Source organism: Hypomesus nipponensis, chromosome 8, assembly GCF_054491055.1.
Source record: "Hypomesus nipponensis isolate SF chromosome 8, ASM5449105v1, whole genome shotgun sequence".
Lineage (NCBI taxonomy): Eukaryota > Metazoa > Chordata > Actinopteri > Osmeriformes > Osmeridae > Hypomesus > Hypomesus nipponensis.
The window spans coordinates 3,675,001-3,695,395 of NC_140368.1; the positions used below are offsets into that span (position 1 = coordinate 3,675,001).

The window sequence follows — 20,395 nt, forward strand, 5'->3', positions numbered from 1 at the left end:
CCAAATAGATGTGGTCTTGTTTGTTTGTTTACCCATCTGTTACCATGACACTTTGCCCCACTCCCCAAATAAATAAATCTAAATGTATTTGTATAGCCCCTTTTACAAGCAATGTCACAGAGGGCTTCAACTCCCCATTCACGGTGCCCTTGTAAACTAGCAGCACCAGTTAGCCCATAGAGAAGAGACGCCAGCCAGAGACACAGACGTGGACAGTGGAGAGAGACTGACACTGCCAGAGCTCTCAGTCTGCCTACGTGCCTCACAGCGTGGGTAAGGATTCACACACTTCCTCCAGAACTCCCAGTGGACAGATTCCAGCGTGACAAGAGCGACTTTGAGTTTGCTTCGTTCTTCATCGATCTTCATCTCTCATTTGGTGTGGTGACATCACAGTGTTCTTGGTGACATCACAGTGTTCTTGGTGACATCACAGTGTTTCTAAGATCTGTCAGCTATCGGCTCACCCCCCAGAGCCTGTTGACAGGCATGTTGACAGGACCAGAGGTTCAGCTGGGGAACGTCTAGGAAAGGAGTCAGATGAGTATCGTACCTCTTGTGTGTTGGCGGTCTCAGTCTTTGGGTGAACTTTGCACCAATCTGGCTTGAATTACAACACCCCCATCTAGTGTCAAAATGCAAACAGTACATTATTTGACAAAAACTTTGCTGAGGTCAGTGCTCTGGTCAAAATTGTGTACGTTACTCCACAAAATAAAAATAACATTTACATGTGGTGAAACGTTAAATACTGTAAAAAAAATGTAAGTATTTGAAAACCCATATTCTGGGTTAAAGTTTCAATCGTCACAATACTGCCACAAAACCTAGATTAAAGTGAGCTAAACTGTTGATTTGAATGCCCTGCCCATGTTACCTGACAATAGTGTTTCAAGAGGTGGAGAATGATGTGGAGCAGCTCTAACAGCAGCATGTTAGTGCTATTTGGTTCATCACTGTATGAACTCTGCAGTTCATTTTATTCATACACTTTCTTTCAACTACTCTTCAACAGGCAGTTTTATGAACACATGAGATTTTAAGATTTTGTATATGCAGTTCACATATTTGCCACAAGAGGTCAGTGTACATCAAGACATGCTGACCTCCACTGTTCTAGGATGTCCTCGACTCACCTGCTTCACCTTCACAGCAATGCTGTTTGTCAGCCTAGTCTTCCACTGGTGTGTGAACACACACACACTTTTTAGTTCATGCAGACTACAAGAAAGGCTGACCTGTATCTCAAGGATCACTATATGTTACTACATATTTTATTTGTTCATGTAATTCCACTATATGTTAACACTGTACTGTCTAGCTAAACCAAACCCATTCAATCTGAATAGGAGAACCTCCACCATTTCTTAACCACGGCCAAATTAGTTTGAGATCCAAACTAAAGATAAACTAATTATTGCTATTTAATTACAGTTAATCCTTAAATCACTAGTTTGTGTGTGAAAGTGAATCCTAAATCCTCTTAAAGGGATTAGACCTTCAGCACAATGGAACTAACATTGGTTTGGGGGCATAATTAGGCTATGTTTACACAGGTGCATAAGGACTTTCTATCTGATTAACAATGTACCCAGGTTCTCTGCATGACTGCCCTCTAGGTTCCACTAAGACAGGACTGATAGCAGAGCATTGTTTTTTTGTGCAGGCTTTAACAACTAAGGCTATTCCATTCAAAGAAAAAGAGAAAAGATATTGAGACACAGAGAAAAGATTTTTTGACTTGAGATAAACCATCTTATTTTTTCCAAGCATTCTCACAACAAGGAAATGGACACTGTTTCAAGAAGTCCTGAGCACTTCACAACTTCCTGGATGTCCTGATTATTAATGGATGCAGTTAACCATGTATCCTCCTGAAGTGCATTCAAAATAAGTTCCTTTACCTGACTTTATATGACAGTAGTAAGTTCGGAGTAGAAGACCTCACACAATGTAAGGGGCCCCTAACTCCTCGGACAGGGGCCTCTGTCCTGCAGGACCACACTGGGTTGAGGGGAGGAGGACAGAGAACAGAACAGGCCAGCTCAGGCCTGACTGGACCACAGCTGGACTCCGTTTGTTGACTTGTGCCATGGTTGATGCAGACCCAGTGGAAGCACCCTAATCTTTAAATCTCTTTTTGTGTGTTGGTGTGTGTGTGTGTGTGGTGGAGCCAGAAAGTGTGTGTGAGAGAGAGACCACTAATGCACATGAAGCAATGATACAGTAAAAGTAAAATCACATTTTAAAACCAGTTTAAGAAAAGATAAATTCCTGCAGTATACTAACTCTCTTCTCAACCTATTCCACAATTGTTAAATGCGGAGGTGGTTGTGAAACTTATAAACTAGTAGCCTATATGAATATTTAAGTATGAATCCATAAGTTTACATAAGAAAACAATACTAGCATACATAAAATTGACTATTTTACACTCTGGGAACGTGTTACATTTTAATTATCTTCTGTCATCAACGTTTCCCCTCCAGAGTTCCTGACTAGGCTGGGCTGGCACGAGTTCCTAGGCACGGTTTCCTGTCCTCGCTCTGGAAGGAGGCTGGATTAGGATGAAGGTTTTAGGAGTCACATGGACCTAACTTCTGACTGATGTCCAGACGCCGCTGTTACACAGCTTTGTCGGGCGTGCGAAACAGTCTCACATTGTTGTGAAACTTGCAGAGTAGTTTTTAGTTTTCATTTAACTTTTGGTGCAGTTTTTATAAATTGACTCGTTGCTTTGCGTCATTGATATAGCGCGGTGTACGATTTAACTTCAAATTTTAACCATGTTGTATACTTTTCAAAGTCATTATTAAAATTTAGTTTTTTACTTGACACTTGCAATCAGGTAGTTTCAAGATCTGTCAAGACAACATGACTGAAGAAAGCAAAGCAGAGCATAGAGCTGAAAGCGGGAAAGATTTGGAGAAACAACTCCGTTTACGAGTGTGTGTTCTCAACGAACTTCTGAAGACTGAAAGGGATTACGTTGGTACACTAGAGTTTCTCTCGGTGAGTTTTAAACGTTTATATAATTATATTTTACGAGAATTGTAAACTTGCCCCGAAGCGGAGTAAGTTGCACAGCAAAACTCAAACTAATTAGTATGCATGAGACCCACAAGCAACATCCAGAGCTCAAGTACCCCTCACAGTCCAAACCTGCGTTGCCTATAAATGTTAACGGAGGTTATGTCACAGCTAACTACAATTTCGGATGTATTATTAGGAGAAGTTTCTATTCAGGATGAGAGATGAACTTTTCAGTCAGTCACGGCCACCACTTGAAGTTTTACACCAAGCCACCGGTCTGTGTGAAATGTGTATGTATTGGCACGCAACAAGGGACTGTGAGGCAATGCCAAAGAAAACATAATCCCCCCCTTTCGATTATTTAAAAGTCTCACTGTGTCCATGCCAACCTGGAGAATGTCTCAACTCAAGCAAACATCGTTTACTACTGCATTCGTACAGTTTTTTTTCAGAGACTTGGTCAGAATAGCAAATACCCGGGAGCCCTAGTCTTTCCTCTTAGTCAAGAGCCGAGCTGAGTCGACCCAGACGAGGCACACTGCCAAGCACGGCACAGGTGGATTCAAAATAAGGAGCGGTGGTTGTGGCTCGCAGCTGGCGGCCTGAACGCCGCTGAGGCGCGCTCAAAGCATGATTCGGCAGCAGTGGAAGGAGTGATGTCAACCTAATGGCACTAACTAAGAAAACGACTAACCTCAAAGGCAGGAAGGAAAAGCAACAGACTGTATCGATGTAAGCTGGTTATGAGGCGCAAACTAGTTGTTGGTATAACACTAAATCATTCTCATTAACTGTCTGAAGAGAGCTATAATCAAATAATATGACAAAGGCTAACTCAAAGTTGAACGTGTTTAATATTAAGTCCTTTAATCTGTCTGTTTGGCTCTCGGGCACCGTCGGACGTCCCTCGCGCTCTCTGTTTTCTCAGCGGTTTACTTCCTCCGAACGATGGGAACTTTGCGGGGAAGTGAGGTCAGAGGGGCAATGTGTTGTGTGTCATTAAGAAAGTTATTTCCCAGGCCACATGCATGTGGACATTCCTCCCGGAGCCTCCTGCTCCACAGATGGATCCAATGCAGGGGCAGGGGAGGGAACTTCGCTTGATCTGACTGAATCCCGCATGGCCTTTCCTAGAAAACAACGTTCCATTTAGAGTAATGGCAGCAATAGCTATGGAGTCATTTGGGAATGTGTCCTCTGTACTGGAATGCTATTTAACCCCCCCCCCCTCTCCCCCCTGGAGGGCTGGGACTGGGATTCATAAGAACCAGAGAAAGAGAGAGATAAATAGAGGGAGAGAGAGAGAGAGATAAATAGAGAGAGAGGGAGGGGGAGAGAGAGAGAGAGAGAGAGAGGGAGAGAGAGAGTCTTGTTCTCCTTATCACCAGTATGAGGCTTGTCCTCCTGTTTGATACCCATGGAGATCAAAGGCTACTGAGGTCAGAGGTCATTGACTCTCCCATCACTTTCATCTAATACGCTCCTCTGGTAATGCACACACACACATGCACATGCACACGCACATCCTGGGACTGTATAGCTAAGCCTGAGAATTTTGATGTCACCAACTCTTGAGCAGATGTGGCTAATAGAGACCTCTTAACACCACATCTAAACCACGTATCATGACATTGTGGTAAACCGGCATGGCTTGGCAACGAGAGAGAGGCAGACCACCAAATGAACACCACATAACCAACACAGATTAGACAGTTGCTGTCACCAACATGCTCAGACATAACCTGAGCCGGACCATACATGCACTATTTTTTTTTTTTTTTACTTGAAAAAAATTGTCCTGTTCTTTCTTGCTTATAGGCAAGAGGACACATCTCACTCAGCAGGAAACAGCCCTGATTAAAGAGTGTGTGTGTGTGTGTGTGTATCAGGCTGTAGAAAGTCTCTCCCCTACTGAGCGACTCCCTGGTGGTACGAGCCCTAGAGCTCCTGCGTGTCTGGGGGAGGGAGAGGACAGAGAGGGGGGGGGGGGGTGACGGGAGGCCCTGGGCTGGCTGCCTTCTCTTGTAAACCATATTTCCTGGTGGAGGAATTCCTAAGAGACGAGGAAATGCTGGGGAACAATGAGGGGTTAGGATTAGTAGCTGTGTCCCTGAGGGCTGGTCCTGCCCACCACTGGACCCGACAAAACAAGATGGTTCTCCTGCCTCACCACAGGCAAGGCCTTGCTTAACAGCCTCACTCCCCCCAGAACAAGGTTTCCTGAATAATACCTGTTGAAATGAGCATGTGTCATGAGCCATGGCCCTACAGATGTGATGTGCTGGTGTGCAAGATGAGATGATCCCTAGTTTTTACCTCAAAGGGATTGAAATGGTAGAAAATAAGATTTAGGAACTGCGCTATAGGATAGATCACCTACTGCTTCACATTGTAGGTTTTTGCCTATTCCAAGGCGCACAAAATGGTAGTTGGGGTAGGTTGGGGTAGTAATTTGAGGAAGGCAGTATGGCCTTAGTGTAGCAGTCATCTGGGGCTGAGCTCTAACAATAAGGGTCCCTGAAGACCCTGGCTGGAGATAATCTGAGGGCCTATCTTACATAACCAACAATTATAGCCAGAGATAGTGGGCAGACCAGGACAGTAATGTTTACCTCAGACAAGAAACAAGCCAAGAAAATGACTTTTGCTCTCGAAAAAATGTCTGGTTGAGAGGAACTGATGAGAAGATAACGTAAATAGTCTCAGTAATTGGGGTCTTTTGCATCCGCGTGGAGTCTTTGTTGGCCCGTGGTCTCCAGTGTAAAGCGCTCACTTTGACCCCAGCACCGTTGACGGTTCTGGGATTGAGAAGTGGACATTGAAAGCCACTCAGTTGCATGACACGCGCTTCAGTGAGGATATGGGTGAGTGTGTATGTTGGGAAGTGTACAGGGAGGGGGGGGGGGGGGGGGGGAGCGTATGAGACAAGCCTTTCATGCCTTACTTCTATGCAGCCAACTGAGCCGCAGCAGTGGCTAATGCAGTCTCCAGAGCTCTGCTGTGCGTTACTGTAAACGCTCCCTCGCTCCCCTCCGTAGGGGTCTGTGGAACTGATCACCGCACGGCGACCGACGAATGTAAAGTTTTTAAAACCTTGATAATCCGTCTCATAAAACGAGCTTACTTTAAACGTAAACGTGACTCAATAAGTTCGAACTGATCTTTTTTTCTTTTCACTTTGCACTCTTTGCGCTCTCTGAAGTATGCCTCCCTTCCAAGGTTTAAAGCATGCATAGCTATCCCCCCCAAGACCTTTTCCTGAAGTGAAAAAGACAGAGTTGGCAAACCTGAAGCTGTTTTATATCAATTATAGCTTTTAAATCCCAGCAGTTTAAATTGAGTTGGCAAACTGAGCCTGATGGAGAATTCAGCTGTGGAGGATTGTTCCCCCTCAGCTCTTACAGACCCAGGTGTGCGTGTGTGTGTTCGTGTGTGTTCATGTGTGTGTGTGCTTGTGTCTCTCACTCTCCGGGTTCGGCTTTGTTTATATCTGAGGCCTGAGGCGGTCCGGCCTGTGTTGGCCGGGGATGTTTTAGCGTTTGACACAACTGTTTGTTGAGGCTGGGGAGGGATGTTTCAGGTGTGTGTGTGTGTGTGTGTGTGTGTGTCTGTGTGTGTGTGTGTGTGTGTGTGAGAGAGACGGCTTGTGGGTCCACATCATCTGGACGGATAGACGAGGACCTCAGGTTCACGACCTTTCATCTTATTCCTGTCAGTTAACCTGACAACTTCAACACAACGAACCTGCACCGCTTGTCCACCATCCCAAAGTTCAGAAATCTTGAATGGATCATGTTCATGATCAGGGGGGTATTCCAGAAAGCAAGTTATGCATACATAACTTACCCGGTTATGTTGCATAACCTGCTTTCTGGAATACTCTCCAGTATGTCCTGACATGATAAACACATAAACACACACACACACACACACACACACACACACACGTATGCACTCACACAAACACAGACAAATGGGCAAAGAGGAAAATGTCTCAAGTAGTGTCTCACTCTGAGACATATTTAATCCCCGCCCATCTCTATCAGGATCTCCTGTCAGACTGTTCACCTACTTAATACAGTCCACCAGGGCTACACGGGAATGATTGACACTTGATGGGTGTGGGGGTGAAGCATGGCACCATCCATGTCCTAATGAACAGGAGCCCGGGGCCCAGCTGCCTGTTCCTGGAGCGGGGGTGGGGGGTGGGGTGGGGGGTGCATAAGTAGGAGGAGTTCATGTCAGGTTGCCCTGGTAATGGGCCGGGAGAGTGGATGGGGGTGTGGGGGGGTAAGGGATGCTGCTGTAATTGGAGAGTAGCCATGACCCCCCCTCCCCATCCCTTTCCTCCCTTCCCCTGTGCCCCAAGTGACCCAGCCCCGGCCCTCTTTTCATTCCGCCTCCCCCTTGAACCTACTGTACCCCTTCACCTTTAGCCCCCATCTCCCTGAGCCCCTTCCTCCGACCCCCAACCCCCCTAACCTCCCAGGACCAAACAGTAGCCTGTGAATCGGAGACTTCCTCCTTTCTTTCTTTCTTTCTTTCTTTCTTTCTTTCTTTCTTTCTTTCTTTCTTTCTTTCTTTCTTTCTTTCTTTCTTTCTTTCTTTCTTTCTTTCTTTCTTTCTTTCTTTCTTTCTTTCTTTCTCTCTCTCTCTCTCTCTCTCTCTCTCTCTCTCTCTCTCTCTCTCTCTCTCTCTCTCTCTCTCTCTCTCTCTCTCTCTCTCTCTCTCTCTCTCTCTCTCTCTCTCTCTCTCTCTCTCTCTCTCTCTCTCCCCCTCACCTCTCTCTCTCTCTCTCTGTTCCTGTTTCTCCGTAGGCCACACCGGCTGCATATGTTCCATCCATTATTTGAGATGCTTTGTTGACAAGGACTGTATTTTCCTTTTCGCAACATGGAGAATCATTAAGATTCGTATCTCACTAATCAGCCTGGGCCAGCTCTGTTTCTGCCCCTGCAGTCAGGACTCGGTGAAGTCTGGAGGATTTCACATGGAGGAAGAATCTTAATCAGACTTGCCCTACCTCCTGCCCTGTCCTCCTCCCAAGCACAGCTGCAAAGATCCCTGAGGTTTAGAGCTGGGTCTTCTTTTAGGCTACCTGTGTGTGTGTGTGCCTGTGTGCCATGGAGTAATGAGCTATTCCGACTATCCTTTGTTTTTGATGTGACTCAGTCAGACTCTCAATGTGAGAACAGAGGTTGCTTCTTTCACCGTCTGTGTGAGGCCTCTAAAGAGACCCAGGTCCCTCCTGGCATTCTAATACTGCACCACCGCTACGCCAGCAGCCTGTTTGCCAAGTTCAAGAGGATATGATCACCATCACCCCAATGTTTGTTATGGTTACATTATAAGTGTGCGTGTGTGGTAAGGGTTGTGTGTTTCTGTTATGAAGTCAATACTCATATTAAAATGGATTTAGTGGAATTCATATTTGTACTGTGCTTTTGTGCATATAGTTTGTGTGTGTATGTGTGTGTGCGTTTGTACGGTGTGTGTGTTTGGTCGGGCTGATATCTGGGATTAACAGGATAACTGGATGATGTTTTTCGGAGTTGTGTGCTTCTAGCGGGTGTACCCAGACCCCCCAACTAATTAAAACCTAGAATGCTTTAGTGTTCAGGGACTTGCCTCTGGGTTGTTGTGTGAAGTTCTGTTCATTATCTCTTTAAGGAGGTGTCTTATCATTTTCAAGATTTGAACAATTTAATTACCTGAGGGAACCTCTTAATCTAGACAGTACTTTTAAAGTATACAGGTTATTTAAAAGTTGTAAGATCCTGTCAAAACAATCAAATTGACGGAAAATTAAGTTTTAAGCAAATTAGTGATGCTAACCCAACGGAAAAAGAGTATACTTTAATCAAATGTTAATATTTTTCAAGGTATAATAGGTACGTTTTTTTTTTCAGTAACAACAAATAAAAGTTTGGGCCTCTTATGAACATGTTGTGTAAGGTAATGAGGCCCTCTGAGAGTTGCTTAGCAACGCAGACAGCTCAGTGCCACTGGGACGAGCAGTTCTAATGTTTTAAGCGGCCTTAAAACATCGTCCTGCTTTTCCGCCAATGATGTCAGCGAGTCAGGCTTTTCTCCTCAGTTGAATTAGTGAAACCACTGTCTATCAAACAGGAGCTGAAGAAAAGTGCAGAAGTTAAAACAAGAATTTGAGGCGCTGTTTCTGTATATAATTTTTTTTTCTTTTTAATTTTGTAATTAACTAAAGACGATCCAAGTCTACGTCTTGGTGGTGGTTCACCTCTTCTTTTGTGAATGCAACTCTGACTGACTTAGTCCTTGGAGTGGGGAGGGGGTCTGGAGCAAGCAAGTTCCTCTGCTTTTGTCTCAGTGGCCATTTTGTGAACAGGATTTCCTTTCTTCCTGGCCCTCCCCGTCTTCACATTGTACTCTGTGTTTCCTGCCGCCCCCCTCACTTCAACCCCCCCCCCCTCCACCCCACCACCAACACCCCCCCCCCCTCCACCCCACCACCAACACCCCCCCCCCCCACCTCCTCATCCTGACTCACGCACACATACAAACACGTACTGTACACACACACACAAACACACACCCACACACATACTGTACACACACACATGCTGTACCCCCACACACACCCACACACATACTGTACACACACACATACTGTACCCCCACACACATACTGTACACACACACACACACACACACATACTGTACACACACATACTGTACCCCCACACACATACTGTACACACACACACACACACACACACATACTGTACACACACATACTGTACCCCCACACACATACTGTACACACACACATACTGTACACCCACACACATACTGTACCCCCACACACACACACACACACACACACACACATACTGTACCCCCACACACATACTGTACCCCCACACACACACACACACACACACATACTGTACCCCCACACACATACTGTACACACACACACACACATACTGTACCCCCACACACATACACACATACTACACACACACACACACACACACACACTGTACACACACACACACACACACACACTGTACACACACTGTACACACACACACACACACAGAGCCTCCACAGTGATCCCCAACATGTACCCTCTGGGCCCGCTGTCCAGGCTGTGTCATCAGGTCCCATGTGACAGGCTTCGACCGAGGTCTAACACATCTCATCACAGGGAACATTTGAACCTGGTCCCTCCAGCTGCCAGGTCACATGGGACCCTGCGTGGCACAAGTGGCGGTGTGGGGCTGGCGGACACACATGCCAGGGTAACGGGCACCCTTACAAGAGGCCCAGTGTTTTAGGTTGGCATGCTCCCCTGTGGCCACAGAACCAAACTAAACTGCCCCCCCCCCCCACCTGTTCTGGACAGACCCAGATACACAGAGAATCTGCTGCACAGAGGGAACTGCATTATCGCACTGCCCCTCTCGAACGTTCCCTCCTGTCGCTGTCCCTTTCACACACCGTCCGGCGTCTACGGCAGTGTGGTCTACAGAAGCCGTTTCTCCAACTGCTCTTTGAAACTATGCAGTCGGAATTGTGTTAATATTGATGACATATCTGTGGCTGTTTCTCTCTCTCTCTCTCTCCCTCATTCAGGCTGAGATATTACTACTTGGTGATTCTGTTACCCCCGTTTCATTTGGGGTTTCAAGATGAACTGCTCCCTGAATTCTTTAGACACATTGGTCCTCTCTGAGCTCACTGAACCATCATTTATATTTCGTCCACGTCTTTCTCTCTGTCTCTTTCTCTCTCTCTTTCTGTGTCTCTGTCTGTCTCTCCACTCCATGTTTAATGGCTCTGAATTCATAAACAGGCTCCAGTAAACAGCCAGACATGGGAAATTCCACTTCCACCCCTAAATTCTTTAATTAAGCACTGGGCCGCCATGCAGTCCATACTCAGAGAGGGCAGGAAGACAAGTGTTCTTGTGTCTCTCTGCAGATGGCTGTCTCTTTCAGTCTCTCCCTCTCTTTTTTTATAGATACGTGCATCTCTCTCATTACTTTTTATCTCCCTGTCCCCTCCCTCTCTACTTCTACATTCTCTATTGCCATCTGTCTCTGGCTGTACCCACTACCTGTGAGAGTGACAAACAACCAGGAAGTCCTATTTCCACTCGCTCTAAACAGCCTTTCCCTTCGGCTGTACGGGTGATGTGTGCTGCCAATGTTGACCCCTTCATTGAAGGTTGATTTAACTGTTGGAAAATGACCAGAAATGCAAAGTCTAAAGTCAGAATGTACCCAGGCAGGCCGGATGAAGGTCTCTTTCTCTTAGGCTAAAAAAAGGACCCTTTCCGTTGTATCTCTGTGGATAAACTGAGTCTTAAGTTGCCTGGGGACAGTTGAGGGGTCAAAGGTCAAGCGGTCAGATCGGTTAAACAGAACCAGAGACCAGTCTCCTTATTCAAGCCCCCGCCCCCCCCCCCCCAACTGGAGGCATTGTGGAGCGTGATTTCCGTTTGAGACTGGCAAAGTGACACTGGCTCTGTCCTTGGACAGATTCATAGATGGCACGAGGCCCGGGCTGGCTGGCACAGGAGGCTGGGGGTGGCGGTGCTGGGGTTGGGAAGGGTTTAGAGAGGAAAGCTCCTTCTCAGCACTTTTCATCCGTTGGATAGTCGACGGCGTCGGGGGTCCATGCAGAGCGAGGAGACGGGGCTCCCTGCAGCGGTCTCTATTGAGCATGTCCATCTCTCTGCCTGGGCAGACAGAGGGGAAGAGGCTCCTCTCTCTCTGGGTCTCTGTTTGGCTCCGTGGTCCATCTCTCTGTCTCTGCTTGGTTAGACAGAGGGGAAGAGGCTCCTCTCTCTCTGGGTCTCTGTTTGGCTCCGTGGTCCATCTCTGCCTGGGCAGACAGAGGGGAAGAGGCTCCTCTCTCTCTGGGTCTCTGTTTGGCTCTGTGGTCCATCTCTCTGTCTCTGCCTGGGCAGACAGAGGGGAAGAGGCTCCTCTCTCTCTGGGTCTCTGTTTGGCTCCGTGGTCCATCTCTGCCTGGGCAGACAGAGGGGAAGAGGCTCCTCTCTCTCTGGGTCTCTGTTTGGCTCCGTGGTCCATCTCTCTGTCTCTGCCTGGGCAGACAGAGGGGAAGAGGCTCCTCTCTCTCTGGGTCTCTGTTTGGCTCCGTGGTCCATCTCTGCCTGGGCAGACAGAGGGGAAGAGGCTCCTCTCTCTCTGGGTCTCTGTTTGGCTCAGTGGCACAGCTTCCTGCCGGAGGCTCTGGAGACCTCGGAGCGTAATCACATTAACAGTCAGACCCTGTGACAGTCATGCTTGGGAGGGTGCCTGTGATTGGACACGGACTGTTCTGCTTAGTCATATCCCAGTCCAGCAGAGCCTGGTCGGTGTGTGTGTGTGTGTGGTGTTACTGGGAACCGTGAGCCATCAGTCTGTCCGGAGGGCGGTTGCTTAGCTACACCGAGAAAGGAGAGAATGGGAAAGTGACAGGACCCTATGTTTACAGACCAACTCCCATTGAGCAGAGATGAGCTTGTCTGCATGCCACAAGCTGTGAGACCGGGGGGTAAAACATTGAAGACGTCTGTCTATGATGCTTGCCATCTCGAGATCTACGTAGGTTGGCTTTTCTGTAACAAGCAGTTTGATGTCACGCATCGGCAATTTACACCAGTCTTAAAAATAAGACTGCCCATGCTTTCAAGGTCACAGAAAGGGCGACGTGTACAGGCATGGAGGATGTCAACTGCAGTCAGGCACTTATATTATTTTGAGAGAAGGAGAGGCTCAAGGTCTGTGGTCCTTAATGTGCAGGGCTTCACTGTTTTCTCTGCTGTCTGCTAGGCTAGCGTCCATACAGTCCATCCTTACGGCTGGCTGTACTAATAGCAGTCATTAAGAAGGTTTAGACAGACGGGCGTAGTAAAAGCAGATCCGATAAAAGCAACCCAGCTCTCTCTGTTTAACCAGAGCCAGAAGATACCCCACAGCAGAGCAAGGTCTCTCTCTCTCTCTCTCTCTCTCTCTCTCTCTCTCTTTCTCTCTGTCTCTCTCTCTCTCTCTCTCTCTCTCTCTCTCTCTCTCTCTCTCTCTCTCTCTCTCTCTCTCTCTCTCTCTCTCTCTCTCTCTCTCTCTCTCTCTCTCTCTCTCTCTCTCTCTCTCTCTCCCTCTCTCTCTCTCTCTCTCTCTCTCTCCCCCCTCCCCTCCCTCCATCTGCAGATGGGCCTAGCCTAGCCGCTCCCAAGACGAACATATTAACATTCCGAGCTGTATTTATAGTCTGCGCTTCCTGTACGTGTTCCCTGTGGAGGAGAGATGCTGTCGGAGGAGTGGAGGGAAGCTTAGAGGAGCGACTGGGATGAGTCCTGAAGGTGTCTTCATCCGCCTCAGGTTTGAAGACAGGCGTGTCTCATCCATCACAGAAAAGGCACCAGTGGCTTCCTCACAACAAAGGACCCCTTCAGTCCTCCTCACGCCTCCCCCGTTGTGTAGACTCAGGATTTACTGTGTTCTCTCTCTGTCTCCCTCTCTCTCTCTCTCTCGCTCTATCTCCCCCTGTCTCTCTTGCTCTCTCTCTCTCTCTGTTTCTTTCTGTTTCTCTATGTCTCAGACACACATACACACACACAGTCTTTGCTGCGTTGAGGTGCTGAGACAGGTGTATTTGAGAGTTAGCCTGAAGGCATGAGCTGTGTTCAGTTCTCTCCTCTGTGTCAGTGTGCTCGGATCCCCTCCCCTCCCCTCCCCTCCCCTCCCCTCCCCTCCCCTCCCCTCCCCTCCCCTCCCCTCCCCTCCCCTCCCCTCCCCTCCCCTCCCCTCCCCTCCCCTCCCCTCCCCTCCCCTCCCCTCCCCTCCCCTCCCCTCCCCTCCCCTCCCCTCCCCTCCCCTCCCCTCCCCTCCCCTCCCCTCCCCTCCCCTCCCCTCCCCTCCCCTCTGCCACCCTGCAGGGGCCTGGGGACATAGACAAAGGCTTTGGCTCAGGACAAACAGATCAACAACAACAATAAACACAAAACAAAGAACATACAACACACACAGAGTTTCTCTGACATACACATGCATGGGTACACACACACACACATACACACACACACACACACACACACACACACATACACACACACACACACACACACACACACACACACATACACACACACACACACACACACACACATACTGTCTTGCTGTTTCAACCCTTCTGAAAACAAATTGTATGGTACAGCTTGTTGGTCCCATTATCCAGAATGCCTTTCCAGTCCCGCCGTTGATGACTACATTATGGGGAGTGATGCTATCTGTCTAACTTAACCTGCCAGCTTGCATCTCACTGCCTCCAGCACTGGTCTTACTGACCTCTGTCTTTACCAGGTTTAGAGAATATCACGCCTGGTAAATATAACAACTCTCATCTAAATTCAGATTTAAGTTTGTGCAATTTAAATGTACATATACTTGCGAGGTAACGCCTCGAGAGAACATTTTCTTTCCCCCCCCCCCCATGACAAAGACCGCTGAATATCTAATGTTACAGTCCTAAAGAAAGAGGTGGTGTTGGTGGTGGTGGTGGTGTTGGGGGTTCCTGGCAGGTCAGACTGTGTCTGGGTGCTGGCAGGGCGTGCTGGGCCTGCCCCTGACCTAGTTGAGACAACAAAGGAAATCACTGAATCATCTCTGGACAAAAGAGACTGTCCTGCAGAGGAGATAGAGAATGGACGCTCTATTCTGCCTTGCCATTGATATGCTGTACTGTACTCTACTGTACTCTACCTTACTGGAAGCTCTGAGTCTTTCTTCTTCTAGATCTGGGTAGATATCTGTAAGGCCCTCCCCAGTGACCTAATACTCCAGATGGCCACCATGTAACCCCGTAGGCTCTGGATGTACAGTAACAGCAGGTCTGTGTAATCCTGTATTCTTTGTAGATCCTGAATACCACCCAGTGAAATACACTATCTTCCCTAATAGAAGGGCTCTGATTTCGTTGAACTAGGAGAACTCCTATAATTCTTGGAAAATATATTGTTCTCTCTGTACCACAGCACCCACAAAGACCAGAACACTGTTTTCAGTGTAATACATCACAGTGCCTGTATTCTTGCACGCTTCCCCCAATGGCTCCTAACCTAAATGTATTAGCAGATGTGGAAGAGAGCTTTGTACTTGACTGCATTTCAGCATGGGAGCAGTTAGATATCTTTTTTTTTCTTGAAAACAATTTGCTGCATCATTTTGTTCTGGCACGTGTGTCTAGCTCTGTGCTTGTCCGAGAGGGGATTGTGCTTGGAGCACAGCACATCCTACATGTGTTTAGCTCTGGGATGAAAGACGCTCTCCTCTTTTATGGCTGACTTGTTTTTTGTTCCTCTCAAATCTTTTTTTCATTTGTTTCTCATATAAATGAGATGTAAACACGCATGCAAAAATTCACACACGCATACAATCACGGAATAACACACACACACACACGCATACCCCCCCCACAAACACACAAACACACACCACAGCCAGTCACCACCTCCCTTGGGGCCTTTGTGTCCATCCGGAAGAGAGGTGATCTTCATCATTGACCTCCCCTGGTTCCATCAGCCTGTGAGTGTGGAGGGGTGTCAGGAAGAGAGCTGTGTGTGTTTCTGTGTGTGTTTCTGTCAGTCTGTGAGTGTGGAGGGGTGTCAGGAAGAGAGCAGTGTGTGTTTCTGTGTGTGTTTCTGTCAGTCTGTGAGTGTGGAGGGGTGTCAGGAAGAGAGCAGTGTGTGTTTCTGTCAGAGTGGACCCGCTCCAGGGTTCTCCCCCTCTCTCACTCCCTCAGACACAAACAGATACACAGCCAACACAGGGGAGCAGCTAGCCTTCCGCCCATTATAAGACCAGTTGAGCTGAGAATTGAGATGTTGGGGGGCCAGAGTTACGTAACAGCCTTTTTACACAAAGCCTTGGCCTTTAGTTCAGGAACTAGGCAGGGCTCAGTAAGACAACCAGCCAAATAGCCAGCCAGCCAGCCAGCCTTCTTAAAGTGCTCATTTGGCCTGGAAACAGCAGACCCCTGGGCTCTGGTCATCCCTTCATTCCCTGGATCTTTCAGTTCTCTCTATTTCTCTCACACCAGGACAGGCAGTATTGATAGGGGTTTGCCCTGCCCCCCCCGGTTACCGTTCCTCATCTTAATCTGTGTATCTGTTGTGTCTTCTCTCTTGGAAGTCGCTTTGGATAAAAGCGTCTGCTAAATGAATAAATGTAAATGTAAATGTTAAGTCTGGATGTTTGCCGGATGTTTGCCGGATGTTTGCCAGATGTTTGCTGGATGTTTGCTGGATGTTTGCTCCTGCTCACCATGAACATACCACAGTCCTCTGCCTACCCAGACATTCGAAACTGTCTAGAGAAACGGCATCTTTCCAGGGTCGTGGTGGATGTGCCTTGAGGAGGGGCAGACGGCAGGTCAAGGCCCCCCCCACCCCCCACCCCCACCTCTGCCACCCCCCACCCCCACCACCACCCCCCGCAAATAAAACAAGCTGCCAGAAGGAGGTCGGTCAGAGTCCTATGAGGTGATTGAACTGTCGCCTTCTCCACACCCATCTGGCCTACCGTAAGATGGAACCTTTAATGGTGTTTTAATGTGCTGGTTCACCCTCAGCTCACAGAAAGGGCGTCCGAGGACCAGGACTGTAGCTCCAGTTGGAGAGGGAGGAGGGGGCGTGTTCAGACAGACCCATGTGATTAAGACAGGCCTGTGGGGACTAACAAAATAGTTCTGAGGTTCTTTTAATGATTCTCTTTTTTGATCGTCATGCAAAAGGATCTTTTTGGGGTTGTGGCAGGGTTTAGAACAGTAGAGCAGACACTGAAATAGCTTGTAATTGTGCAGGGGAGGACATATTGTGTGTTCAAGGCATGGATTAACGATGTTCTTGGCTGATGAGAACTCAAGCTGGGCTAGATAGAAGTCCATGCCAGATTCCACAGAGGGATAAGTTATTTAACGTGTTTGGCCCCCTATGGTATCTGCACAAGCCTGAAGTGAGTAATCTCTATGCGTAGAGAATCTTTATCATCTGGCCACTGTCAAATAAAGACAAGATTTACTGATGTGGACCACCAGTAATAGTGTACCAAGGGTAATGGAAGATTGTAGTGTGTGTGTGTGTGTGTGTGCGTGTGTGTGCCCAGTCTGGAGGTGCTGGGTGCCATGTAGAAGATGTTTGACTTTCCTGGAACTGCCCATGTGGAAAGTACAGCAGGTCATTTATCCATGCCTGTCTCCTTAGCTCACCTTTACCTTGCGTGTCCTGTTGTGTGTCTTTTCTGCGAAGCCCAGAGACTAGAACAACCAGCTCCTGTTCAAACACCATCCAGATGGTCTGGATGGACCCACAAAACATGGTTCAGGCTAACCTCAGAGAAAGCTTCTTGTAAACGGGCTCCCTTGAAGTCGTCTCACTTCCTGCTGTTAGCCTCTGGTGCTTGATGCTTGATTTAAAAAGGTCTCACTGTTGGTCCCTAGTGGTGGTCACATGACGTTAGACAGTGAAATGGAGTCTGCCCTGTGATTCCAAACAGAATGCCCAGTGACAAAGTCTGCTTTTGATTTGAGTCAGCCCTCGTCCAGACATTGTCGTTTCCTGAACGACACTTCCGCTCCTGGAGAACAGAATGTCTCCCAGTGGAAGAGGAGACAGGCCGCTGACGAATGAATATGAGGATGCAGGCAGGCAGGCAGGCAGGCAGGCAGGCAGGCAGGCAGGCAGGCAGGCAGGCAGGCAGGCAGGCAGGCAGGCAGGCAGGCAGGCAGGCAGGCAGGCAGACAGGCTGGCAGACAGGCTGGCAGGCAGGCAGGCAGGCAGGCAGGCAGGCAGGCAGGCAGGCAGGCAGGCAGGCAGGCAGGCAGGCAGGCAGGCAGGCAGGCAGGCAGACAGGCTGGCAGGCAGGCAGGCAGGCAGGCAGGCAGGCAGGCTGGCAGGCAGGCAGGCAGGCAGGCAGGCTGGCAGGCAGGCAGGCAGGCAGGCAGGCAGGCAGGCAGGCAGACAGGCTGGCAGGCAGGCAGGCAGGCAGGCAGGCAGAGACAGACAGGCAGGCAGGCAAAAAGTGACTGATTGTGTTTTGTGAGTATGCATTTTATGTTACCCGATCACAGACTAACTTGCTGATAATCTGACTAGTGTGGATATGCATGTTTGGCTTCAGGCTCATATTAAGTTTGTCTTTAAGGATGATTCAACATGTTTAGTCACACCCACAAGAGTATGTTACCAGAAGATACACACAGTTTGTTTGTAATGGGTTTGAGTAAAACACTTATTCGTAGGACAGCGCTGTGCTTTGTGGCTTTGAGTCTTCTCATTGATAAGCATAAGTTGTTTCTTATCTAACTGATAAACATTCTTCTGGATAAGCATTGGCATTTAAAAAGCATCTCTCACAAGAAGCTTGCTGAATCTGGAGGGATAAGCTCTAATTAGTGTTTCTGTATTGTAAACATACATCCCTAACAAGAAGAACAAAGTATTCTTCCGAGTGTCTCTTTTGGATCAGAACACTCATGATTTCCTAATCAGGCTGTCTCTACAACGTCATACTTTGATGTTGCAAAATCTTGTTTTCATGTCAAATCAACCCTCCATTTGCCGGGTCCTCTGCAGCGCTGTTCTGGAGCCATGTGGGAGCCAGCCTGCCTGCTTGGGATGCGCACACATTAGACTTGCTAATCAGATGCTAGTGAGCTTCTGAGCGGAGAAGTGAGACGGCAACAGAATGGTAATCAGCGTGGAGAAGTCTCGCTACAAAGACCCTGATTATTTAAGTCTCTCTCTATCCATGAGCCCGGATTCAAGCATTCAATTAGGAAGCTCGTTTATTGTTTACTAGCGGAGTTGAGTTTACGGGGTTGATTTGGGTACAGTGTCAAGTCTGTTGATTGGATGTATATACATTTATGCCTCTGGCATCATACATTTTTTGTTCTTGCTGATTTAATGTTAATACTGTAAGTCTTTTCGTTTGTCACTATCTTTATTTTGAACCCACCTTGATCCCCCCTCCCCTCCAAGTTCTCTGAGGTCCGAGTATCACAGCATGGTTCCTCTACAGACATCTAAAGAGCCCCATTGTAACAATGTGGTTAGTCTTGTCTGAGCACCCCTGACAGGAAATTCCTCCCAGCGTGTAGTCATTAAGTTGTCTCGGTGCCTCCAGTCTGTTATCAGTCAGCCTGTGGACACTGTTGTCCCCGTAGCGAGGCTAAACGACAGGCCTTACTGGTCCCAGAGGAGCCGTCCCAGAGACTAGCCTCACACACACACACAAACACACACACACACACACACACACACACATGGAGGAGCAGTCCCACAGATGTCCAGTTACTCAGCAGGTCAGAAGGAGAGGATTCTCAAGCACTGGCAGATGCAGAACCCCCCCCCCCCGACCCCCCTCTCTCACTCCCCCCCTCCCCCCTCCCCCCTCTCTCACTCCCCCCTCCCCCCACCCCCCTCTCTCACTCCCCCCCTCCCCCCCCCCCCCTCTCTCACTCCCCCCCCCCCCCCCACCCCCCTCTCTCACTCCCCCCCCCCCCCTTAGGTCTTCTCTGAGGACTGTCCTGTTGTCTATGTGTGGTACATTATGGCTCGTGGTGAAACAACGATGGCCAGGTGAAATCCTATGGTTCTGTGTAATGATGCGCTGTGTGTGTGTGTGTGTGTGTGTAGGCAGGGGTCATGGAGGCATGGCAGCCTGGTGATTGAGAGGCTGTGTGCCCTGCTGTTGGCTATGACACTGGTCAGGTCAGCTCCGGGCTGACTGGAGCCTGCTGCATGCTGGGTAATCAGCTCTTCACACTGCCCTGTGACGGTGATGGCCTGGTGTTGACATGTCACCCTGGGGGTCAAAGTTCAGGTTGACCTCTCTTTCTCCCTTCTCCCATTCTTGCTTTACCTCTACCTTTTACATGCGTAACATGTTTGACTTGCGGCACCAACCCATTGTATTGGGAAGGTCTGTCGCAAACAATACATTTAAATGGTCTTTTTGATATTGGGGATTAGAAAGGCACTGTCGAAAAGCAATGGGTAGCTAGCCTTTTCACAGTGTGACTGTTCAGGATGTGAGTAGAATGAAGAGGGTGTGGACCTTAATGTACAAACTTGTAAGGGTTTACTGTATGATAGAGATAGAGATAATATTGATGATGTTAAATGTTGATGATGTTAAAGGGGAAGTAAGGACGTTGTCAATGGACGAAGACCAATGTCTTTTTTTCTCTCCAAAGACTCACACAGAAGTCAACCATGTTGCTGTATTTCAGTGTTAAGTTTCTTTTCCCACTTATTTAAACTGTAGTTAATTTATGCTGGCGACACATCCCACTCACTTCTCAAATATTCTGC

General features: G+C 48.1%; 1 protein-coding gene across 3 annotated transcripts in view; it reads left to right on the forward strand.

Annotated features, from left to right (window-relative positions):
- Positions 1 to 2,600: 2,600 nt before the first annotated feature.
- The window catches only part of prex2 (phosphatidylinositol-3,4,5-trisphosphate-dependent Rac exchange factor 2), a 92,851-nt gene continuing 75,056 nt past the window's right edge, over positions 2,601 to 20,395 (forward strand). For 2 of the 3 annotated variants that reach the window (XR_014766306.1, XM_084703013.1), the window contains exon 1: positions 2,604 to 3,012. Coding sequence is in view for 1 of the 3 variants with exons in the window: in XM_084703013.1 (XP_084559139.1) it covers positions 2,875 to 3,012 (138 nt within the window). In the remaining 2 variants the exon portion in view is untranslated. Of the gene's footprint in view, positions 3,013 to 20,395 lie in introns of all 3 variants that reach the window. The other variant, XR_014766307.1, reaches the window with a different exon arrangement.